We start from the raw sequence: 23,571 nt of genomic DNA on the forward strand, positions 1-23,571 counted from the left end.
TTCCAGTAGGACAATGACCCCAAACACACTGCTAAAGCAACACTTGAGTGGTTTAAGGGGAAACATGTAAATGTGTTTGAATGTGCCTCTTACTGGGCAGTAAGCCCAGACCTCAATCCAATAGAAAATCTGTGGTCAGACTTAAAGATTGCTGTTCACATGCGCAAACCATCCAACTTGAAGTAGTTGGAGCAGTTATGCAAGGAGGAATGGTCAAAAATCCCAGTGATAAGATGTGGCAAGCTCATAGAGACTTATCCAAAGCGACTTGGAGCTGTGATAGCCAGGTGACTCTACAAAGTATTGACTTTTGGGGGGTGAATAGTTACACATTGACTTTTTCTGTTATTTTGTCCTATTTGTTGTTTGCTTCACAATAAAAAAAAAAATCTTCAAAGTTGTGGGCATGTTCTGTAGATTAAATGATGCAAATCCTCAAACAATCCATGTTAATTCCAGGTTGTGAGGCAACAAAACACGAAAAATGCCAAGGGGTTGAATACTTTTGCAAGGCACTGTACTAAGTTTTAGGGATGATTGTATATGTAACGACACCCCGAGTATGAAAGGGGTTAAAGCCGTTTAGGACATTCCATTTCCAAATACAAAGGCAGCTACCGAAAACTCCAATCAACCGAACAAGAAACCCATACGAATAATTCTTCCCCCATCCCCCAAGTACGAGACGAGGCTCTGTACGGAGGGTCAAACAGGTATCAGACTCTTTATTAGAACCAAAATTACAAGTCTTTATATACAGTTAAAGAGGAGGTTCCTACCACCTCAAATTACTCTAACAATACACCGGTAACCAGAAACCTAATTAACATGAGCTAATTTACTAAATCATTTACCCAGTCTAGGTGACTCTGAGACATGACCTTTAGGACAGACTTGCCCTCTTTTAGCTCAGAAGACACAATCAACATTATCATAAGTATAACACAGGACACCTTCACACAATAGCAGGAGCTAATTACAATTAACAATACAAACAGTGATCTCCTCCCCTCCTCAGCCTAGTAGGCAACAAACTATAGTAGGAGTAGACTGGCTCCTAACCAGTTCTAGAGGCCAATGTGATCAGCTCTCTCAACTAACATGTTGAGTTCAGAATCAAACAACCCAAGAATAGTCTTTACACATATTCTTGAGAGAGATCGTTAGTGAATATTATTGTCCCCATTTGAAGTAATGCAATCGTATTCTCAGGGTTCATTCTTTTCTTGGTCACCCTGCGCCCAACAGTGACTCCCGTCACAGTATACTAGATACACTGCTCTACACAGTATATACTGTGCTATATATTTGATGTTTCACATTCCCTAACTCTCTACAACATGTAGCTCAACATTTTATATTTTGCTGTATGTTATAGGCTGTACACTTCTATTTCAGTATATTTTTTGCCACCGTTTGTTGTGCCTCTTACCGGGCAGTAAGGACAGACCGTGATTGTCAGCTCACTATAGTTACTGAGGACGTATGGACAGATTGTGGTTCTCAGCTTACTATAGTTACCAAGGATTTACGGACAGGCTGTGGTTGTCAGCTCACTATAGTTACTGGGGACGTATGGACAGGTTGTGGTTCTCAGCTTACTGGAGTTACCAAGGATGTTTGTGCGGGCTGTGGTTGTCAGATCACTATAATTACTGAGGATGTATGGACAGGCAGTGGTTCTCAACTTACTATAGTTACCAAGGATGTAAGGGCAGGCTGTGGTTTTCAGCTCACTATATTTACTGATGATGGACAAATAGGCAGTGGTTGTCTTGACAGTGCCCATCTTCCGTCTCACCAGAATCCTGAAAAACTAGATGCTCCTGTGCTCTAAGAGTTACATTTACTCCCGAAGTAACAATGTATATGATTAAAAATAGAAAATTCATCTTCATGTTGTACTTTCTATTAAAGCCACATATCCTTTCTAAAACCTTAAAAAAATCACAAAAACAAAGCAAAGAAAAGCCTTGAAAAACATAATAAATCACAAACTGATCAAAACAAAGCACAAACTTCAAACTGATTTCGAAATCATGTGTACACTAGCCCTTAAAATAAAGAACATCTTTAACACTTTATACCAATGCCATTTGGAAATATTTGGCAGCCCCGCAGTGATCTGCAGCATGCACAAAACATATGGAAAATACCTTTTGGTTATCGCCCCCTCTGTGTTATAGAATATCGATAACTAATTGAAACAAGACCATATGTATTTCTTTAAATAAATAAGTAGTATTTCAACTGAATTTTCAATAGTTTGATTCCAGTACCTACCAGCACTGTTAATTTGTACCCACTGTGTGGGAAGTCTTAATGTTATATTGTGAAGATAAAACCTTAGAAACTAAAACTGTCATGAATCGTCAACAGTTTCTAAACCCACTTCATACATTCCTTTGGTCTTATTTCTAACTCAATCCATCCTATTTATTTGTATAAGAAAACACACATTCAGATTATATAAATGAAAAAGTGATAACATTAGTAGGTATATCTGTGACATTCCTGGTGCATATCAGAATGTAAATAACTTAGATAGCATTATTGTTGTGAGAAAAGATATCTGTGTATATGAGAGTCCGTAGCTAGCTGTTCCAGTGAAGAATGAAATAGGCAACCTTTTGGTAATCGATTTTTAGTCAGACATGTAATATAGGCATATTGCAGATATATTGACAGGTTGAAGGCCAAACTGAAGAAGTAAAAAGCTCAGTGGCCTAAGAGAGACATGGGATTTTTTTTTTCTAGCAGTCTTAGTTAGAAATTCTAATTAGATTGATTGTTGAAATGATGGTTTTAATATAAAGATTTGTTTTTTCTGACCTTGTTTTGTAATGTTTAGTGTAGCACCTACAGTACAAACTTGCAGAAGAATAGTGTGGATGATGCCAGAACTCTGTCACACCTTTTATACTGATAATGGCCTGAACCGATCTGTGCTGAACTAGCTTTTCACACCTTACTTTTACACTGCACTCTAAGTTTATTCATTTTCTGAACCAGTACTAATCATAAAGCCAGCAGTATGGCTCTGATCCTTGACATCAAATGAGGACATAGGTGGAGTTTTTTAAGAAAATTAGATTTTTTTTTTCCTTCATTGATAGAAACAGGGAGTCTTTAAAGGGATAGTTAACCTTTACCACAAAACTGCATATGCATATAAGGGACATCTGTAGATAAAAACAAACTGTGCAGCTCTAACTAAAGTTGAAGAATACCCTCGCTATAGGTGTAGGCCATTTACATACCTTATGAAGCCTGACTGGAATACTCCCACAATGTTGCTAAGTACTCCCAGGACATTGCTAAGTGAGTACTGGTCATCACCTCCACCATCACAGGAGTGAGCTCTCAAATGCTGAGCTCAGAGTTACTGCGTCAGGGGAGAGAAAAAGCATGTGAGGGGGTTTGAATCAGAGAAAGAGCTCACCGCTGTGATGGTGGAGGTGAGCAGTGACGACTAGGCCTCACTTAGCAACGTCCTGGGAGTACTTAGCAACATCCTTAGAGTATTCCAGTCAGGCTTCATAAGGTATGTAAATGGCCTACACAATATAGCAAGGGTATTATTCATCTTTATTCAGAGCTGCACACTTTGTTTTAATCTACAAACATCCCTTACCTGCATAGGCAGGTTTTTTGTAAAGGTGAACTATCCTTTTAACCGCTTGCCGACCAGCCGCCTCCGTTTTACTGCAGCAGAATGGCAAGTTACATTATGTCACTTTGCCTTTTGGCCCCTAGGGGCAAGTGCCCGTAGCCGATGCCAGTGCCCAGCAGGCGCGATGACCGCCGGGCTCCCACGATCGGTCACGACAGAGCGAGAACCGGGATCTGTGTGTCTAAACACACAGATCCCGGTTCTTTCAGGGGAGTAGAGACAGATCGTGTGTTCATAGTATGTATGAACACCGATCCCTCTCTCCTCCTAGACAGTCCCATCCCCCTACAGTTAGAACACACCTAGGGAACACAGTGCACCCCCTAGTGTTAAGCCCTTCCCCGCCAGTGACATTTTACAGTAATCAATGCATTTTTATAGCACTAATCGCTGTATAATTGTCAATGGTCCCAAAAATGTGTCAAAAGTGTCCAATTTGTCTGCCGCAATATCTCAGTCCCGATAAAAATCGCAGATCGCTGCTATTACTAGTAAAAAAAAAAAAGAAAAAATAATAGAAAATGCCATAAATCTATCCACTATTTTGTAGATGCAGTAACTTTTGCGCAAACCAATCAATATACGCTTATTGCGAATTTTTTTTTTTTTTTTTTTTTTTTTTTACCAAAAATGGAAAAAATTAGTTTTTTTGATGATAAAAAATGTGGGATATTTATTATAGCAAAAAGTAAAAGATATGGGGGGTTATTTACGAAAGGCAAATCCACTTTGCACTACAAGTGCAAACTACAAGTGCAAAGTCCACTTGAAATTGCACTCAAAGTGCACTTGGAAGTGCAGTCACTGTAAATCTGAGGGGTAGATCTGAAATGAGGGGAAGCTCTGCTGATTTTATTATCCAATCATGTGCAAGCAAAAATGCTGTTTTTTTATTTTCCTTGCATGTCCCCCTCAGATCTACAGCAAATGCACTTCCAAGTGCACTTTCAGTGCAATTTCAAGTGCACGTTGCACTTGTAGTTTGCACTTGTAGTGCAAAGTGGATTTGCCTTTAGTAAATAACTCCCATTGTGGTTTTTTTTTTCAAAATTGTCGCTCTTCTTTTGGTTATAGCGTAAAAAATAAAAACCACAGAGGCGATCAAATGCCACCAAAAGAAAGCTCTATTTGTGGGGAAAAAAGGACGTTAATTTTCTTTGGGTACAGTGTCGTACGACCGCGCAATTGTCAGTTAAAGCGACGCAGTGCCGTATCGCAAAAAATGGCCTGGTCATTGAGCAGCCAAATCTTCCGGGGCTGAAGTGGTTAACATTCAGTTTATACTGCTGCCTACAGAAGGATTGTACACTGGCAAAACAAAAAAAACTGTAGGCTAACACCACCTGCTACCAGCACGCCTCAGTTTTTTGCTAGTGTCCGAGCAGGGTGGACATGTTTACTTTAACTTTGAATGCAGCTATCTGGTTGGGTTGTCCTTTTGGAGTTCCAGGTCTGGACCCTGCTGGACCAGACATTGTAGGGATAATCTGGAAGTGACTTTTGGGTGCTGGGTTCCACATGGGATGCTTTCCACACTTTGAATAGGTTTGTCTTTTAGAAGGGCAGTTTCTGAGGAGTGGTAGCAACCTTCTTTGTAGTAATAGGGTCAAAATAGGAAAGATTTGAATGTGGTTGTATATACTGATGCTGTATTTTGTATAAATAATCATTATTTAAGATGTTACCAAACAAGCATTAGTGGACATAAACTGCAGGAGGCCCTTGTTCCAAAGGGGCAATTTGGACCCCCTTTGAATCTATCAGATATCTTTTGTCCAGGTGCGACCTGGCTATTTTTCCCCATCATGATTTTACAGCAGCCCATTTTTCATTTGTCCCCTCAATCCAAATCATTATGCCCCAACCACCACTGGCAGAGATGAGCTACAGACACTGATTTAGTTACATGCCATTTAAACATCCTTTAGACATCCTTCTTGGAGTATAGTCCTTTAACTAGGTTTTAGGCGTGTATGATTATAATAAGTTGGGTCCAGGATCCTGTCGCTGCTGCCTCCCCTACTGCGTCTTTAGTTCCTGCCATGCTCCTTTTTGGCTATTGGATAGCCACTGATGTTAACTCTTTTGTGCATGCTCTGCTCAGTGTACACAGAAGACAAAAATCACTAGGAGTTGGGGGTAGAGGGTTTTTTGGCTTGCATGTCTCTTCTGCCAAAACTTCCACCTCTTTCTATATCCCCCCTTCCCTGACCTTCTACATTGCATTCCCTATGGCTGTTCCAATAATTTAAAGGTGTGCTCTCAGCATCAGTTTGCCAGTTTAATAGTGGTGACAACCCTTTAATTTTTAGTGCATACCAGTGGCATTATTTTTTGGGGGGGAGGGGAGCCCCCCTCCCCCCCCCCGGTTGGTAGATTGGTCGGCGCCATACTTACCCCATCTAGGCAGCTTTCTTCCTTCCTCCTCCTCCTGTGGATCATGGCGGCTTTCGCCCTGCATCTCCCTCCTCCTCCTAGGCATCCACTAGGATCGCCTGTCCTTTCAGCCAATCGGGAAATGGGTATCAGACCTGCTCTTCCTGATTGGCGGAGAGTCAATTAAGTGTTAGAATAGCGAATATTCATTTGCTATTCTAACACACCTGGGTGGGCTCCGAGCGCAGTGCTCTGCGTCCAGAGCCCACACTAATTTGAAGCCTATTAGAGCCTCTGGCTCTAATCAAGTGTTTAAAAAAAAAACGCTGTAATTCATGCGCCCAGCATCCTGAAAGGGGCATGAATAGGGGGTGGCAGCCGCGATGGAAAGGGGAGGCGGTGTCCGTGAGCCCTTAATGGAAGGGATGCCCCTGGTGCATACCTTTTTGTACGTGTTATTTAACAGATGGTTCTGAAGTCTTATGTCGGGAATGTTTGTACTCTTTTCTTCTTGAAAAAATGTAAATAAATATTTTGCAAAATTAAAACTACTTCTACGTCCTAGTGATTTTTTGTTGTGTTTATGTTCTGCTACAGTTTTGAGGAAATATGTTTTTTCCCTAGGGTTTTATTTATTTTGGAACATACTTGTGTATTAGCTATATCTAGGAACCGGGCGTGCATCATGTCCAGCGAGCGGCAGCTTTCTTCCTGCCTCCTCCTGTGGAGCACGGCGGCTTTCGCCGTGCATCTCCCTCCTCCTCCTAGGCGTCCAATAGGATCACCTGTCCTTTCAGCCAATCGGGAAATGGGTATCAGACCCGCACTTCCTGATTGGCGGAGAGGCAATTCAGTGTTAGAATAGGGAATATTCATTCGCTATTCTAACACACCTGGGTGGGCCCCGAGCGCAATGCTCTGCATCCAGAGCCCACACTAATTTGAAGCTTATTAGAGCCTCTGGCTCTAATCAGGTGCTGCAAAAAAAAACACTGCTGTGATTCATGCGCCCAGCATCCTGAAAGGGGCATGATTAGGGGGTGGCAGCGACTATGGAAAGAGGAGGCGGCGTCCGTGCGCCCTTAATGGACGGGCTGCCCCCGGTGCATACCTTTTTGTACATATTATGTAACAGATGGTTCTGAGTCTTATGTCGGGAATGTTTGTACTCTTTTCGTCTTCGAAAAAATGTAAATAAATATTTAGCAAAAAAGAAAAAACTACTTCTACGTCCTAGTGATTTTTTGTTAAGATTATGTTCTGCTACAGTTTTGGGGAAATATGTTTTTTTCCCTAGGGTTTTATTTATTTTGAAACATACTTGTGTGTTAGATATAGTTAGTGTGACATAAACATTATTGCGGGAGTTCTGCAGTACAATTACTGTAGATGGTCCTCCATTTCATTTTGCTCCATTCTTATATTGTGACCTTTCTGCGCTGACATCTGACTTTAACCAGACATAAATACCTCTTCAGGTGCTGTATCCTGTACATCAAACAATTATGTGCTATGGCTGTCTGTTCCATTAGGAAATGGACACCATCCTTGCATAAGGTAGCCTGTTCTCCCGACGCATATTATTTTATTTTGGTGTTGTTATCCTTTCCAGGGTTATTTACAGAGATATGAAATCATGTAATGTGTTGCAAACTGGAACATTCATTTCCTATTCTTTTAAGAGGATTTTACCAGCAAGAATCAAATCATGGATGTCTTCAGTATCCCATTGTCCAGGTTTACCTAATAAGAACAATTTGCAACCTTCAGCCAGACATAGCACTCAGAGGTTGTCTTTCACTGTCTAAAGTAAGCTCACATCTAGTGAATGTTATAGCACTTTGCTTGTACTCCTTGCTGTTTTGCATTGTCTTAAAGCTAAACTCCAGATGGATATAAATTACCACTAATGAATGCATTTATCTCTTGCTGTTTGGGGTGCCTTAAAGCTAAACTTCACACACATAAAATAACACCAATGAATGTAGTTATGTATTCTTCAAAACATATTGAGATGTAATTTTAAATGCAGGCAGTGAGTACCTGAATTTCATTTGATATCAGTCGCTTGTATTACCCACCCTGTATAGCGGCACGCAGACTAAAATGAAGTTAGACAGTACTTGGAGCCATTCAGGTATGCCGACAGGATGAAAATGCAGTGTAAGCAAACTTTACTGTCCAGTCACAGGCCATGGGCAAGGAGGTGACCCAGCTTTATTGTTTAACTGAAGCAAAGAAAACTAAGTTCACCAACCTGGTTCTTCTGTCTGACACAGCTATGTAATTCTCAGGACTGGATGAACAGAAATCCTTTGAAAGATAAAATAGCTCCTATATGTGTATTCAGCTTTTTTCCTGCAGTTCAGTTTTATTGTATACAGAAATTAAAATACCATAAATGTATATTTAGTTTTAGAGACAAATATATCTTTATTGTTTTATACATAACATAGAAATAGAAAGACATGTCCACTGTACAATATGGAATGGCCATAGATACAATGTACCGATAAAATACATAAGACAACTGATCATTGGAGTGGATAACAAAAAGGAAATATCTGCACGACTTGGAGAAACCACTCAATAAAAAGGGTACACTGGCATGAGGTATACGGAAGAATTTAAGAGAATAAATAGAGGAGAAATAAGGAAAGGTGACCAGAGATGATCGAAAGAGGAGAAGAGAAGGGAAAGACTAGGAAAGGTGACAAAGCATGAGCTAGACAATGGGACTGGGAGGATGATCAGAAAATAATAATATAGAGATATAAAGGTTCGCTAAAGAGGGGCGCTGGAGACAACATTCTAAGGGATCTCCGAGGGTGTCCGTGCGGCCCAAGGCCATCTTCTTGGGAGAATAAGGTGTTGCATTCTCAGGAGTGTAATTTCAGTTTTAACCTTGGATATGTATTTTGATTTATATCTGCTGTTTTGGCATTATAATATTCATGAAATCTGACTATGTTTGTTTAATAGTTTATTGTTTTTTTCTGTTAAAAAGTCGCAATACTGTACTTTCTGTGAAAGTAACTTTTGCTATAACCTTCATGTCTGTTAGGTCTACGGAAAGTTATGGTTAGAGCACATCGGCAGGCCTGGTGTTGGCAAGATGAATGGTACGGCTTAACCATAGAGGACATCAGACAGCTGGAGAAGGAAGCACAACTGATGCTGGCACAGAAAATGGCACAATTCAGCTTAAGTGAAAATGAAGCCGAACAGCATGGTGCCAAAGAATCTCCTGGAGAGAAGGATACAGAGACTAAGGTCATCACCTCTATAGAAACAGTAGATGAGCCAAGTGGCATTACAGAGTCCTTGACAGGAAGAGGCTTGACCAAGCAGTGGTCTACATCTTCCAGATCATCTAGGTCTTCAAAGAGAGGAGGTATGAGCTGCAAAAAATGTATTTCATCACATCTTTGTCCATGACATCAGTAAGACAGAAAAAAAACATTAATGGCAATAACCAATCATCTTCTGTCATTGCAGCATTCTGTCATCAGGAGTTCTGATAGTCATTGTACTGCTTTACCTTTCTCTTTTATTTTACCATTTTCACAATCCAAATCTCTGCATTTATCTCTCTATGTTGTGCTCAGAAATACATGAACCTCTTATTCTAATCCCTTTTTTCCTCTGTAATGTATTTTCATTTCACATTACTGCCGGTAGCTCAGAATAAGTGGTATACATGTTGCTTCAATCGGTAATTAAATCTCCCAAGCGAAATTAAACAGTGTAAACAACCCAGTCATCATACATCAGTTGGACTGTCGTTAACATTGCAGGGGATACATAAATGCAAAACAATTCAAAGCAAAACTCTAACTTAGCTTGCATTGAAAATCCTCCTTGTAGAGACTAATCCAGCAGCTCAGCTCATGACCTGTATTGTATAGGCTGCATCTGAAAGGTGAATTATGATTCAAAATTGATATGCATGAGTGGAGAAGTAGAGCACATTGCTTGCTCCCCGCTGCTTTTTTTTTTTTTTTTCTTTCTCTTAAACCAAAGAATAAACTCTACGATTGCTGGAACATAACAGCATGAGGCTTATGCAAATAACCAGGACAGCCCAACAGTAACCAGCTCACTGCTGGTTGCCTATGGAAAAAAATCACCATATTTGGGGGGCATTTTTACTTAGATTGTCAACTGTATGAAAATAAAATGCAGTCACAGAATTATCTGCATTTTTTACATTTTAAAAAAGTTACAGGGATATTTTGGTGGAGTTTGTGGTTTGGCAGTAATACCTGAAGTTGTATTAAAACCTCCAAACAAAGAATTATTACACTGCAGCTTACCAATTCTTAATCAAGGTGGGTACATTCCTTTTTTTTTTTTTTTTTTTTTTTTTTTAGGTTTTCAACTTCTTTAAACAGACCAAGCTGTTGGACAAAAGTGACAGGGCTCGTTCACACAAGCAGTTGAGGGGCACTAAAACTTTTTACCACCCCACAACCTCTTTAGAGGCAGCAGGCGAAGTTTATAAATGCAGTGACTGAGATCATTTGCTTTGTGGCTGCGGCGGAAATTATACGCTTAGACTTTTAATGAAAATGGTCGAATTAATGGGACTGCTCTGTAAGCACCCCGCAACTGCATGCAATGTATGTGGATGCCAGGTACTAGTGTAGGGTCTAAGGGGTTAAAGCAGGCAGTGAGGAGGTGATAGAATGCTTCTTCCTGCCTATAAAATGCTCACTGAAGAGCAATCACGCCAATGAATGTGGATCACTCGTCAGACCAAAGCTAGTGTGAATGGGGCCTTATGCCCCGTACACACGGTCGGATTTTCCAACGGAAAATGTGTGATAGGACCTTGTTGTTGGACCGTGTGTAGGCTCCATCACACATTTTCCATCGGAATTTCCGACACACAAAGTTTGAGAGCTTGCTATAAAATTTTCCGACAACAAAATCCATTGTCGGAAATTCCGATCGTGTGTACACAAATCCGACGCACAAAGTGCCACGCATGCTCAGAATAAATTAAGAGACTAAAGCTATTGGCTATTGCCCCGTTTATAGTCCCGACGTACGTGTTTTACAGCACCGCGTTCAGAACGATTGGATTTTCCGACAACTTTGTGTGACCGTGTGTATGCAAGACAAGTTTGAGCCAACATCCGTCGGGAAAAATCCATGGATTTTGTTGTCGGAATGTCCGATCAATGTCCGACCGTGTGTACAGGGCATTAGAGTGTTGAGACATTTGACCATTGACAGAGGTACTTATAAAGGTCAGCATTTATTCATGTGAAACCGTTATCCCAGAAGGGAAAATTGAACTAAATGCAGTTTGAGTTCAGCTTTCTAAGTCTGGCTAAATCTGCTAGTACATCTAACACAAGCCTCTCCCCAGACTGATTATACTGATGTCAAAGGATGTCTCTGTTGCTCCCCTATTCAGAGTGAATACAGGAAGTGTGTTACAGGTTATATCACCAGGTAAAAATAGAAAAGAAAGCCTAGAAAAAAGAAAACCTATGCAGCCAGCACGTTTTATAGATGAGCTTCAGTATATTATTTTTTTTATTTTGGGTTTAATACCACTTTAACATCTTGAATAAAGTCTGCATTGGTCAGGTATGTGACAGAATACAATGGACCCCCGTCCTCCCCCTTGGTATTCCTACATCTACTCCGCCGCAACATTGCTAACATGCCAACTAAACCTATGTAGTCGGCTGCACCAGAATACAGAATTTAATTGAACACATTTTTAAAATGTTGAATACAAATATCATTGTAATATGATTGGATGATAGCAACACACACTCTTTCTTTCTTTACTTTCTTTTCTTTCTTTCTTTACTACCAAGCAAATTGTTCAATTTAAATACAACTATGAAGCTGTTCTTGAACATAGCCCAGATTACCTAATATTTTATGTTTTTTTTTTTTTTTTTTTTTTTTTTTTTAATTGCGCATTTCCTCCTGCTTATAAATATCCCTGTTACTGTTGTTTCTGTATGTATTCTATAGTGCCACATGAGGTGAAAGCTTGTATTGTAGTGTGGCAGTTTAGCTATATTTGTAAGAGGAGGATGCAGTAAGAGTAACACCTATCCTTATTAGCAAAAAGAAGCAGAGGTGCAAGTTTTACCATGGAAAAACTTTAGGATAAATGTCTTCTGGATGCAACTCATCTCAGACAAGTCTCACTGGTGTGCAGCAACAAATATATCTTCCTATAAAGCTGCTACCAAAAAACTAAGCTTTGGAACAGTCATCTGTTTAAGATCTATTATTAATAAGCGATATAAAAAAAAAAAATATATATATATGTGCTCATATTTGAAGGTACCTGACTGTAGTAAACCAAGGTGTTAATGATGACACTCGGCCTATCTGTGCCGTCCATTTACATCCATAACCTGATTTGGCATATTGTTTCTATACATGCTTCAGCTTAGTGATCATTAGTTGCTCATGTTTGATGCATTCTTTAACAGATGCTTTCATGCACATGCTGATTAGCTGCTGATCAGATTTTTTTTTTGCATGTCTGAAAATTGTGGATTTTAATAGCATCCTCATTGAATGTGCCAGAAAGATTTATTAGGCATACTTTATGTAACTAGTATTTTCTGCTTTCATCTAGAGTTATCTGAAAAATGCAGTGTGTGGTCTATATTTCTGAATTTGCTTGTTGTCTAACACGCACTATTAGCTTGTGTCCTTGCAGTTATTTCTACATTACTTTAAGCTCCAGTAAGAGCAGTACAGCTGCATCTTGAGGAGTTAGTTGTCAGATATCCTCTAGTCTCGTCCCATGGGATACATATATGGCTCAGTTTTTTTCGTTCATTTAGCTGGATGAACAAAACAACTGAACTGATTCTCCCATCCAGACATTCAAGGTGGATGCAGTAATCCTCCCAGCTGTGCTATTGTCAGCTGGACTCTCCTCCACTGTCAGAATACACTGATCACTGCTGCAGCCTATTGACTGCAGCACAGATCGAAGTAATGTTTTCCTGAGCAGTTGATCGATAGATGGACCGACTATAGATGGATCACAATTCGGCCGATCCCTGCTGAACCAGATGAATTTCGATCCATCTATATAAGTAAACCACTACATTGTAGAAGAAAGGCAGTAGGTTATAATGTATATATAGCCCAGACTTTTCTTTAGTTCTGGATAGAGTAAAACCCTACCCTAAAGTGGTTCTGAAGGCAGAAGGTTTTTCATCTTAATGCATTCTATGCATTAAGATAAACAAGCTTCTGTGTGCTGCTCCCCCCTCAGCCCCCCATACTTACCTGAGTCCCATCTCAATCCAGTGATGTTGCTTGAAAGACTCGGCTGTTTGTCTCTCCCTCCTCATTGGCTGAGACACAGCAGCGGGCACCATTGGCTCCCGCTGCTGTCTATCAAAGTCAGTGAGCCAATGAGGAGAGAGAGAGGGAGCGGTGCGAGCCATGGCTCCGTGTCTGAATGGACACACTGAGCAGCTGCTTGCTGTGGGGACACTCAGCAGGAGGGAGGGGCCAGTAGCGCCGGCGAGGGACCAGAGAAGAGGAAGATCTGCGCTGCTTTGTGCAAAACCAATGCACAGAGCAGGCAAGGAAAAAATGTTTGTTAGTTTTATACGAATAAAAACAAGACTTTAGTTTCAGTTTAAAACCCCTACTGGATTTTTTTTTTAATTTCTGTCTGTTTTCCAGTATTTCCTATGACTTCCTGTCCCACAGATGCAAAAGGAAGTCAGAGGAAATCTCTCAAAGTAGGGAGAAATCACCTTTTAGACATTTGTCCCTGGAACACGTCTCCACTTTTGAAGACTTCACTTTACCTCTTGTTCTGGGGACAACTCTAAAATTGTGTATTTCCCATCATTTTCTTTCTTGATGATGATAGTCACCAGTGCAAATAGAGAAGACAAATAGAGAAGACAGCAATTAAAACATTCACAGGGGGGTCTAACTCTTTTCTACTCTATCCAAAACTAAAAATACAAGATTTTGCGTAAAGATACACTTTAAACCAGGGGTGAACAAAATCACTTGAAATACAGGTGCTGGTCCTACTATTTCAGGAGTTAGAATGTATAGTTTAGGCTGAACTAAAGTTTTTTCTTTTTACAAGTAAAAAAAAATGCACATGCATACTTGCATACTTGCAAATCTGTGTTACATTTTGAATTAGCCAAGTTTCATATTGTCCATATGACAGCTTGTAAAGACTGTTCATCAGTACTAGCGTGAGGTGATGAGGACAGTATGGGCAGTATTACCATCTGGGTGATGTGCAGTGGCGGCTGGTGCTTTCTTTTTGGGGGGGTGGCAAACAATCCGCACGCGGCGGCGGCTTCTCTCTGGGCTGCGGGCTTGTCTCAGTTCCCAAGCGTCTTCTCCTGGCGACCAATCCAATCGGATCTCCTTTTCACCTCTCCAATTGCGTGACGAGTCTCATGACCCTCTTCGTGATTGGCCAGGAGGAGAATCAATGTTACAATAGCGAATATTCATTCGCTATTGTTACACAACTGGGTGGGCTCGGAGTGCAGTGCTCTGCACCCCGAGCCCACCCTCTTTTTGAAACCTATTAGAGCCTCTGGATCTAATTACGTGCTTCAAATTCCCCCCATTGGAACCCATACGTCTGGCAACCTGTATGTAGATCAGTGGGCCGGATGCATGGATGGGGGGGGCTGCGCCCATGCGCCCCTAATGGACAGGTCGCCACTAGTGATGTGATGTATTTGTTCCCTCCCAGGAAGTACTCTGTAATAACCAGGCATGTGACAGGGTCGAGTTAAACATTTTGTGAGGGGCTGCATTGTTCTACGCAGTGATAGTCTCTGCCTCTTATGCAACTATAGGAGCATAATGACATACTTTTTTTCCTTTTTTTTTTTTTTTTTTTTTTTTTTTTTTTTTTGCTTTGAACTTTTCTATTGAATTTTTTTTTTTAGCGTTTAATATACAAAACAACAATATCAAAGAAAAGGGAAAAAAAAGAAAATCTGGAAAAAAAGACAAAACAGTACGTTCCATAAACATATCTCACTAATGCATGTAAGATAATTGACAAAATATATCACGTCAGCCCCCTATGCCAGTACACGAAATCAAGCCATATATCATAGCATTACATAAAAAAAAACTCCAGAAACACATATGGATGAGTAGTAACACAAATAGAATGTCATAAGATTAGGTAACGGCATAAACCGGCAATCGATAAACAGCAAGCCAGGGGGACCGTATTTGGATTTTTGTACACAACCCCTATGTTGGTATGCAAATTTTTCTCTTTCAAGAGTTCTTTGAACCGTATTATGCCATTGAAAAAATGTTGGTGGGGATAGGGGACAACCAATTCTGGACTATTTGTTTTCGAGCTACAAAAAGTAAATGTATGACTATTAATCCAAGCATTGGGGACAATAATGACATACTTGGAGCTATGAACTGCATATGACCTTGGGGCTATGCAGCCAAAATAGCTGAAACCAAGAGGTCATAGAGAATCCCAGGTCCTGCTAATATGCCTGCACAAGAGCTAGGGGACCTTCTGGATAAGCCGCAAGACACATAGAGGGGAATTTATTAAAACTGGTGAAGCAGAATCTGGAGCAGCTGTGCAATGCAACCAGTCAGCTTCTGTCTTTTATTTTTGATGCTTAACTGAACAAGCTAAAGAAAGAAGCTTATTAGTTGCCATGCACAACAGCTTCAAATTCCGTCTGCTCACGTTTTGATAAATTGCCCTCCCATAGTTTTGCAAGTGTGCATGCAAGCACTATTTTTAACTTGCAATTTCTGAGTGTTTGCTTTAAGAAAAAAAAAAAACAACTTTAGTTCTACTTTTAGGGAGTTGAGGGCATAAGATTCCATAGCTATTTGGTTTCTCGCTACAACATTGTTCATCATCTTTACCTGTATACATAGGTTAATGGAGTTGGATATATTTAACAAAAAGATATAAAATTTTCATACTATTTACTTTCTATGTTCTGCATTGCATACATATAATTCTATTTTTTTTTCACTGACAGGTAGCCCTTCTCGACACAGTATATCAGAGTGGAGAATGCAAAGCATCGCCAGGGATTCAGATGAGAGCTCAGATGATGAGTTTTTTGATGCTTATGGTGCGTACTCCAGCATCCTTTTGTTACCCAACACGGTCATTCTACATTTTATTTCAATAACTGGTTACAGTTTGGTTGAAAATGTTATTAGATCATACTGTATTTAAATTACACATCTATTAACACTTTTTCTACCAGGAATGTATTTGGTATTTCATGTCTGTTTCTGTCCTCAACAGCGATAGGTGCATCAGTTATATCACAATCCTTAATGGGTTTTATGGGTTCTGCAGACAAGAGTTGCTGTGTAGAAGGAACTCCGAAATGCTGCGCATGTCCTTGTCCTTCTACAGGAAGACACTTGAAGTGTCTGACTACTCAGAAAACCAGTTATACTATTTATCAACTGTAAACACAGCACAGGTGTTTTTTAAATACAATAATAATATTAAAGTGGTTGTAAACCTCAGTCATGAAACCTGAACAAAGCACATTTAGTATATCTCGAGTGTTTACTTCTCTGTCTCCAAAGGTCTAAGAGTCCTTTCTCTCTGGTGCTTCGTTCCTCTGTTATCAGCATGTGTCACTTCTGAGAAATTTTCCTGACACATGAGATAAGTTTGTGACAGGGAGGGAGCTCAGCACACAGCTTGTATATTCAGAACACGGCTCTGTATCCTTCCTTAAGTCCTGTGCAGTGTGTGGAGGGGTGTGTGTCTCTTTCCTGCAGTCAGCTCTCACACAGTGTAACTGCAGCTCTCCACCCCTCTTGTGATAGTGACAGATACACAATGATTTTGTCACAATTGTGCACCTTTGAAGGTACCGTATGTAGAGAAGAGAAGACTGCAGATAAACAAGTAAAACTTATGTAGGATTTGTTTTATCTCTGTGTATCACCTGAAGCTATTCACTTCACCAGGTATATGAAAGGGTTTACAACCACTTTAAACACTTTCAGCTTAGGCCAATTCTGGCATTTCTCTCCTACATGTAAAAATCATAATTTTTTTTGCTAGAAAACTACTTAGAACCCCCATACAATTTATTATATATATATATATATATATATATATATATATATATATATATATATATATATATATATATATATATATATTAGCAAAGACCCTAGAGCAGGGGTCTCAAACTGGCGGCCCTCCAGCTGTTGCGAAACTACAAGGCACATCATGCCTCTGCCTGTGGGATTCATACTTGTAACTGTCAGCCTTGCAATACCTCATGGGATTTGCAACAGCTGGAGGGCCGCCAGTTTGAGACCCCTGCTCTAGAGAATAAAATGGTGGTCGTTGCAATTTATGTCAAATGGTATTTGTGCAGCAATTTTTAAAACAATTTCTTTGAAAAAAAATACACTTTAATAAATTTTAATGCAAAAAAACACAACATCTAACCCAATTTTTGGTACAATGTAAAATATGATGATACCTGGGGTTCAACAGCCAGGCCCTCAAAGCCTTCAACCTGGAAGCAGAATGGTAGATTGCACCTCGAGACAGAAGGTCTATGTGATCTGGAAGAGGCAAAGGGGAATCTGCTAGAAGCCGGAGTATGTCCGAGTACCAAACCCTCCTGGGCCAGGTGATGCGACAAAGATCACTGGGGAAAAAAAGCATCCATCACTTAAGGAAACTAGCAAAAATTGAGGATAATGATCAGTGGGAAGGCTATATAGGGGTCCTTCTGTTTGCCTGTTTTCAATAACCTGAACATAGCATAACCCAGTCTTCTGAAACTGTCTCTTAAGACAATGCCTGTGCCCTGTACTGTACGATCAAGAAATAAACTTTTTGGCTATAGATACTTTGTAACTGCAACCTTAGCCAGGAGCAATTTATCTTGCAAGTTACTCAGCCCGTATACAGTGCTATAGTCTAAAATAATTTCTTAGATATTTCGTTATATCATGCTTTGACTGTGTGGATTTCAGGTTGCTTGGGGTATTTTCAGGGAAATTCTCATTAAAAAGCATGTCCAGATATTTGACTTTGTCTTTTTTAATCCTTGCCATCCTTGTGTTTAGAAGATTTGTCAGACAATGAGGAAATGCTACCAAAAGAAATCACAAAATGGAGCTCGAATGACTTCATGGACAAAATTGAGACAGCTGAATCTGATGAACTGCAAGGTGAGTGTAAGATTTCCATGTGTATGAGCTGCAATGGTGGCTAAGGCATACAGTAACTGTCAGCTGCCTGACTTCACTGCCCCTGACATTGCAATCCTCACTGGCTCCACACCCAGCTCTGATTGTTTTTTCTCAGTCCTCTATGGCATGCCTCTCCAGTCCTCCCGACTGCCCATGTCACTAACCAGCCCTCCTTGCTGCAAACCCGTGGTTCCCCCCTGAAGACTTCCCCAGCAGTACTAGCTCCCGCTATCCTCTCTGACTCCTCTATGTGCCTCCTGTTCAGATCCAACATGCATTCTTGAAAGGATCCGTCCTGCTCCCAGGTCCCATGCCCAAGGTCACCCCCCCCAGACTGTGGAGCTCCCTCAAAGGCCCCGACAACCTAGTACTCCATCCTCAGTTCTTCCACCGGACAACTCCTCCCCAGCAGGGCTGACTCCAGCTCTTTCAAGGAGGCCTGCCCTTTGCCAATCCTAGTTTGAGGATTGGTCAGGGCTCCCTGAGACACCCCACTTCCCCACCTCTCTTCTAGAATCCTCTAGAAGGAAAAGGGAGGCGACAGTGAAGTGATGCTGTCTGTGAATCACCAGCCTATTCTGAGCAACTCCCAGCCCACACAGATCAAAACAAACAGGCCTAGCTTCCAGCTAGGCCTGCTCAAATTTACCTACTCTCACAAAAAATCCTAATTCTATCACCTACCTAAGTAGAGGGTGCTACATATTCATACCCATTGAAATTTTCCACATTTTGTCATGTTACAACCAAAAACGTAAATGTATTTTATTGGGATTTTATGTGATAGACAAACACAAAGTGGCACATGATTGTGAAGTGGAAGGAAAATGATGAATGGTTTTCAAAATTTTTTACAAATCAATATCTGAAAATTGTTGCATGCATTTGTATTCAGCCCCCTTTACTCTGGTACCCCTAACTAAAATCTAGTGGAACCAATTGTCTTAAGAAGTCACCTAGTTACTAAATAAAGTCCACCTGTGTGTACTTTAATCTCAGTAAAAATACAGCTGTTCTGTGAAGCCCTAAGAGGTTTTTTAGAGAACCTTAGTAAACAAACACCATCATGAAGGTCAAGGAACACACCAGAGAGGTCAGGGATAAAGTTGTGAAGAAGTTTAAAGCAGGATTAGGTTATAAAAAAATATCCCAAGCTTTAAACATCTCATGGAGCACTGTTCAATCCTTCATCCAAAAATGGAAAGAGTATAGCACAACTGCAAACCTACCAAGTCCTGGACGTCCACCAAAACTTACAAGCCGGGCAAGGAGAGCATTAACCAGAGAAGCAGCCAAGAGGCCTATGGTAACTCTGGAGGAGCTGCAGAGATCCACAGCTCAGGTGGGAGAATTTGTCCACAGGATAACCATTAGTCCTGCACTCCATACATCTGGCCTTTATGGAAGAGTGTCAAGAAGAAAGCCATTGTTGAAAGAAAGCCATAAGAAGTCCCGTTTCCAGTTTGCGAGAAGCCATGTGGGGGGACACCGCAAACATGTGAAAGAAGGTGCTCTGCTCAGATGAGACCAAAATCAAACTTTTTGGCCTAAAAGCAAAACGCTATGTGTGGCAGAAAACTAACACTGCACATCACCCTGAACACACCATACCCACCGTGAAATGTGGTAGCAGCATCATGTTGTGGGTATGCTTTACTTCAGCAGGGACAGGGAAGCTGGTCAGAGTTGATGGGAAGATGGATGGAGCCAAATACAGAACAATCTTAGAAGAAAACCTGTTAGAGTCTGCAAAAAACTTAAGAATGGAGCAGATGTTCACCTTCCAGCAGGACAACGACCCTAAACATACAGCCAGAGCTACAATGGAATGGTTTAGATCAGGGATATGCAATTAGCGGATCTCCAGCTGTTGCAGAACTACAAGTCCCATGAGGCATAGCAAGACTCTGACAGCCACAAGCATGACACCCAGAGGCAGAGGCATGATGGGACTTGTAGTTTTGCAACAGCTGGAGGTCCGCTACTTGCATATCCCTGGTTTAGATCAAAGCATGTTCATGTGTTAAAGTGGTACAGTCAAAGTTAAACCTAAATCCAATTGAGAATCTGTGGCAAGATTTGAAAATAGCTGTTCACAGACGCTCTCCATCCAATCTGACAGAGCTTGAGCTCTAAAGGTGGCTGTACAAAATATTGACTCTAATACAAATGCACGCTACACTTTTCACATATTTATTTGTAAAAAAAATTGTGAAAACCATTTATCATTTCATCATTTTTAGACATATTGTATGTCATTCTATAGCTAATTGTGCACACGGGGGTATATTTAAAGTCCCAACATCCATTCTCCCTCCATGCATTTATCATTTTCCTTCCACTTCACAATTATGTGCCACTTTGTGTTGGCCTATCACATAAACTCCCAATAAAATACATTTACATTTTTGGTTGTAACATGACAAATTGTGGAAAATTTCAAGGGGTATGAATACTTTTTCAAGGCACTGTAAATGTGTAAATAAGTAAAATCTCATGCTTAGATTTCACATCTGTATTGTTTAGTCTCCTAGTCCCATTCAGTCTGTAGGCTGAATAGTTGTCACAGGGTGTATGGACATGGTAGGAAATCAGAACAATGATAAAATGCTGTATTGTTTTATTTTGAAAATCCTCATAGTTTATCTTATTATCTTACATTATTTTCCAAGCAAAAGCTTTTAAGCACAATTTACCTTTTCTTACTGATATAGCTGCCATCTTTGCTAATTACAGAAGCCATCCTTAACAAACTGCTGTTTTGGTTTTGAGTAGGAGCCAGTGAGTGCAATCACCAATGTTTGTATTATGTATGGGGAATTCCTACTGGGGTTACCAGCACTTTCTCTCCTCTCCTATTTCCAACCTTTTGCTGTGGCAGGGTTTTCACTTTTCCTGATGAACTCCACATAGTTTAAAAATCAAATCAGGAAAGAAGCACTTATAATGGTGGCTGTAGGTAGGTGGATCTGGAATATCAAGCGCATACTTTTGTTTTTGTTTTTTTAATATAAATAAACATGTTTATACCTGGAATTCAATTGCACAACACAGCCCTGATCCTCCTCTTCTCGAGTCCCCCGCCGGTGCCCCTTTTTTCCTTCTTTTCTCGATGTGCCACCTTAGAAAATTGCTTTCTATTGTGGCACACTTGCAATCTCGATCCTGCATTGCGCTGCCTTCATCTTTAGACATAGACCGTGCGGCTCAGCCTTGTCCCCTCATTACAGGATTAAGTGACAGCAGCAAGTGACAAGTAGTCAAAAGATAGTTAGTTACACTAAGCACTTACCCCCCCTAAAAAACTATTTTGAGCCTGCACTGCCCCCACATGCATGTACACATGAGCATGAACAAACTGGCAGGGGTGCCTACCCACGTTGCTTGCGATACACGTGTTACATATTGCCGCACACCCCAGAGTGGGAGCAATAATTTTGAAAAACATTATTCATGGTGAAATCTAAACTGATTACCTGCAGTGCTTTAAATCCTCACCTATGAAAAATAAATGCTACTGAAGTTCAGGGTCATTTTACGCATGGGAATAAATTTAGAGCTTGAAATTTACTTGGCACAATCTCCTCCTTTATATTTTTCCAAAATTGGGTAATATTACCTTTTCTTGCCCTAAAATTAACATTAATATATTTTCTTCCTGAAATTTTGTGCTTGATAAATCTTTGCCCAAATATCGTGTGACATAAAAATTGGAACTACCACCATTTTATTTTCTAAGGCCTCTGCTTTCAGGAGATATATGTTCAGGCCTAAAAATGTTTTTTAAATGTGTGCAAAAAAGAGATTAAAAAGTGGCTGTGCCAAATACTAATGTGTGAGTTATTCACATTTAAGTGTAGACCTTTTGGCTGCTAGTGAAAAACAACATTCAGGTAAAAGTGATATGAAAGTGGTATGAATAAGTTGATGATGGTAGGTTACAACAGAATATTGTTTACACAGGTAATATTCAGCATTTATCCATTTCATTTGAGGGTCCTATAATTGCAAGTGTACCAGGGACAGCTAACCAAAATCAGTGCTCAAAAAGCTGTGCTTATGATTCCAATTGCAAGATAGAGTACTGATACCTTAAGACACACGTGTGACAACACTGTTCTAATATTAGCTGAAGTGGTAGTATTTGTAATCTCATACAGAATAATTTAATTATCATTTAAAAAAAAAAATATATTAGAAAGTTCATGCCAAATTTTGTTTATGTAATAATTTTTGAACTCTCTAGTGTCTTTTGTAATGCCATTGTTTTCTTTGCCTTTAGATGATTCCTATCATGAACCAGCAGAATATACCGGCAGTTCCAGTGTGGAAGGATTAAGCATAATGGAGGTATGTGATGTGACTTAAATGTCTCTGTAACACGTGAGCTTGATAGGACTGAATATTGGACTTATTAGTGGCTATGAATCCGCTTACTGCCGTGCACTGTCAATAAACTGTAAGCCCACCCCTAGTACAAAACTCTTTGGCCATGCGTTTGTCAGTTTGACGGGTGCAGTGGCCAGGGACGGAGCACACTGCGGAAAGAATGCAAATCCAGATATATAAGATGGTCAGTCTACTGTCCGTACAGTGAGAAAGTTCACAAAAATGAAAAAACTTCATGAAATGAAACGTTCAAAGCACCAATCTTAAAGACTGTGAATGATCCTAAAGCATAAAGATGTTCTTGTTTATTCCACAGGTAATATATATATATATCCACCACGCCAATTATTCCAATGAAAAACATATTCACCACAGGGAGTTGTCTAGTTAAGTAAATGGTACATGAATGGAGCACAAACACCATCACTTTTGGTGCTTGGCCCAGACGAAATTGTAAAGGGTGTCTGACACCTTTTATGAATTCCCCACCTATATTTTTGACAAGTCTGTAAACTTAAAATAGTATTATACCCTCATCGTTTTTTAGTTTAACATATTGAGCACAATAAAATTAACATTCCCCAGTGAGGGGATTTGCAGTTTGCGACTTTCAGTGCTACTGGCTTCTGCTGTCTTAGTGGTGCTTCCCTGTACTTCCTATCTTCAGTTACAATCAGGCAGTGCAGTCCCCAGACAGTCGCTTAGCTTGGAGAAGGGAGGTGGGAGCAGGGGAGTGCCTTGCCATCCCGAGCTATGAAGTCGTGTGTTTCTATTGATGCACGCAGTGTAGTGAGACACAGTTGCTAAAATTGCTTAAAATACTGAGGGTTCAATATCACTTTAATGTACAAGTCTCACAAGGGGAACACACTACTAATAGTTGTAGGTGCTGAGGCTACTAT

The 23,571-nt window shown here is 40.2% G+C and overlaps 1 protein-coding gene across 10 annotated transcripts in view; it reads left to right on the plus strand.

Moving 5' to 3' along the window:
* Nucleotides 1-23,571, plus strand: part of PITPNM2 (phosphatidylinositol transfer protein membrane associated 2) — a 466,805-nt gene that overhangs the window by 323,377 nt on the left and 119,857 nt on the right. For 9 of the 10 annotated variants that reach the window (XM_073627322.1, XM_073627313.1, XM_073627375.1 and 6 more), the window contains 4 exons: nucleotides 9,114-9,443; nucleotides 16,075-16,170; nucleotides 18,155-18,259; nucleotides 22,563-22,630. In XM_073627322.1, coding sequence (XP_073483423.1) covers nucleotides 9,114-9,443; nucleotides 16,075-16,170; nucleotides 18,155-18,259; nucleotides 22,563-22,630 — 599 coding nt within the window. The remainder of the gene's footprint in view (nucleotides 1-9,113; nucleotides 9,444-16,074; nucleotides 16,171-18,154; nucleotides 18,260-22,562; nucleotides 22,631-23,571) is intronic. The other variant, XM_073627339.1, reaches the window with a different exon arrangement.

This window comes from Aquarana catesbeiana, linkage group LG01 (assembly GCF_042186555.1).
Source record: "Aquarana catesbeiana isolate 2022-GZ linkage group LG01, ASM4218655v1, whole genome shotgun sequence".
Classification (NCBI taxonomy): domain Eukaryota; kingdom Metazoa; phylum Chordata; class Amphibia; order Anura; family Ranidae; genus Aquarana; species Aquarana catesbeiana.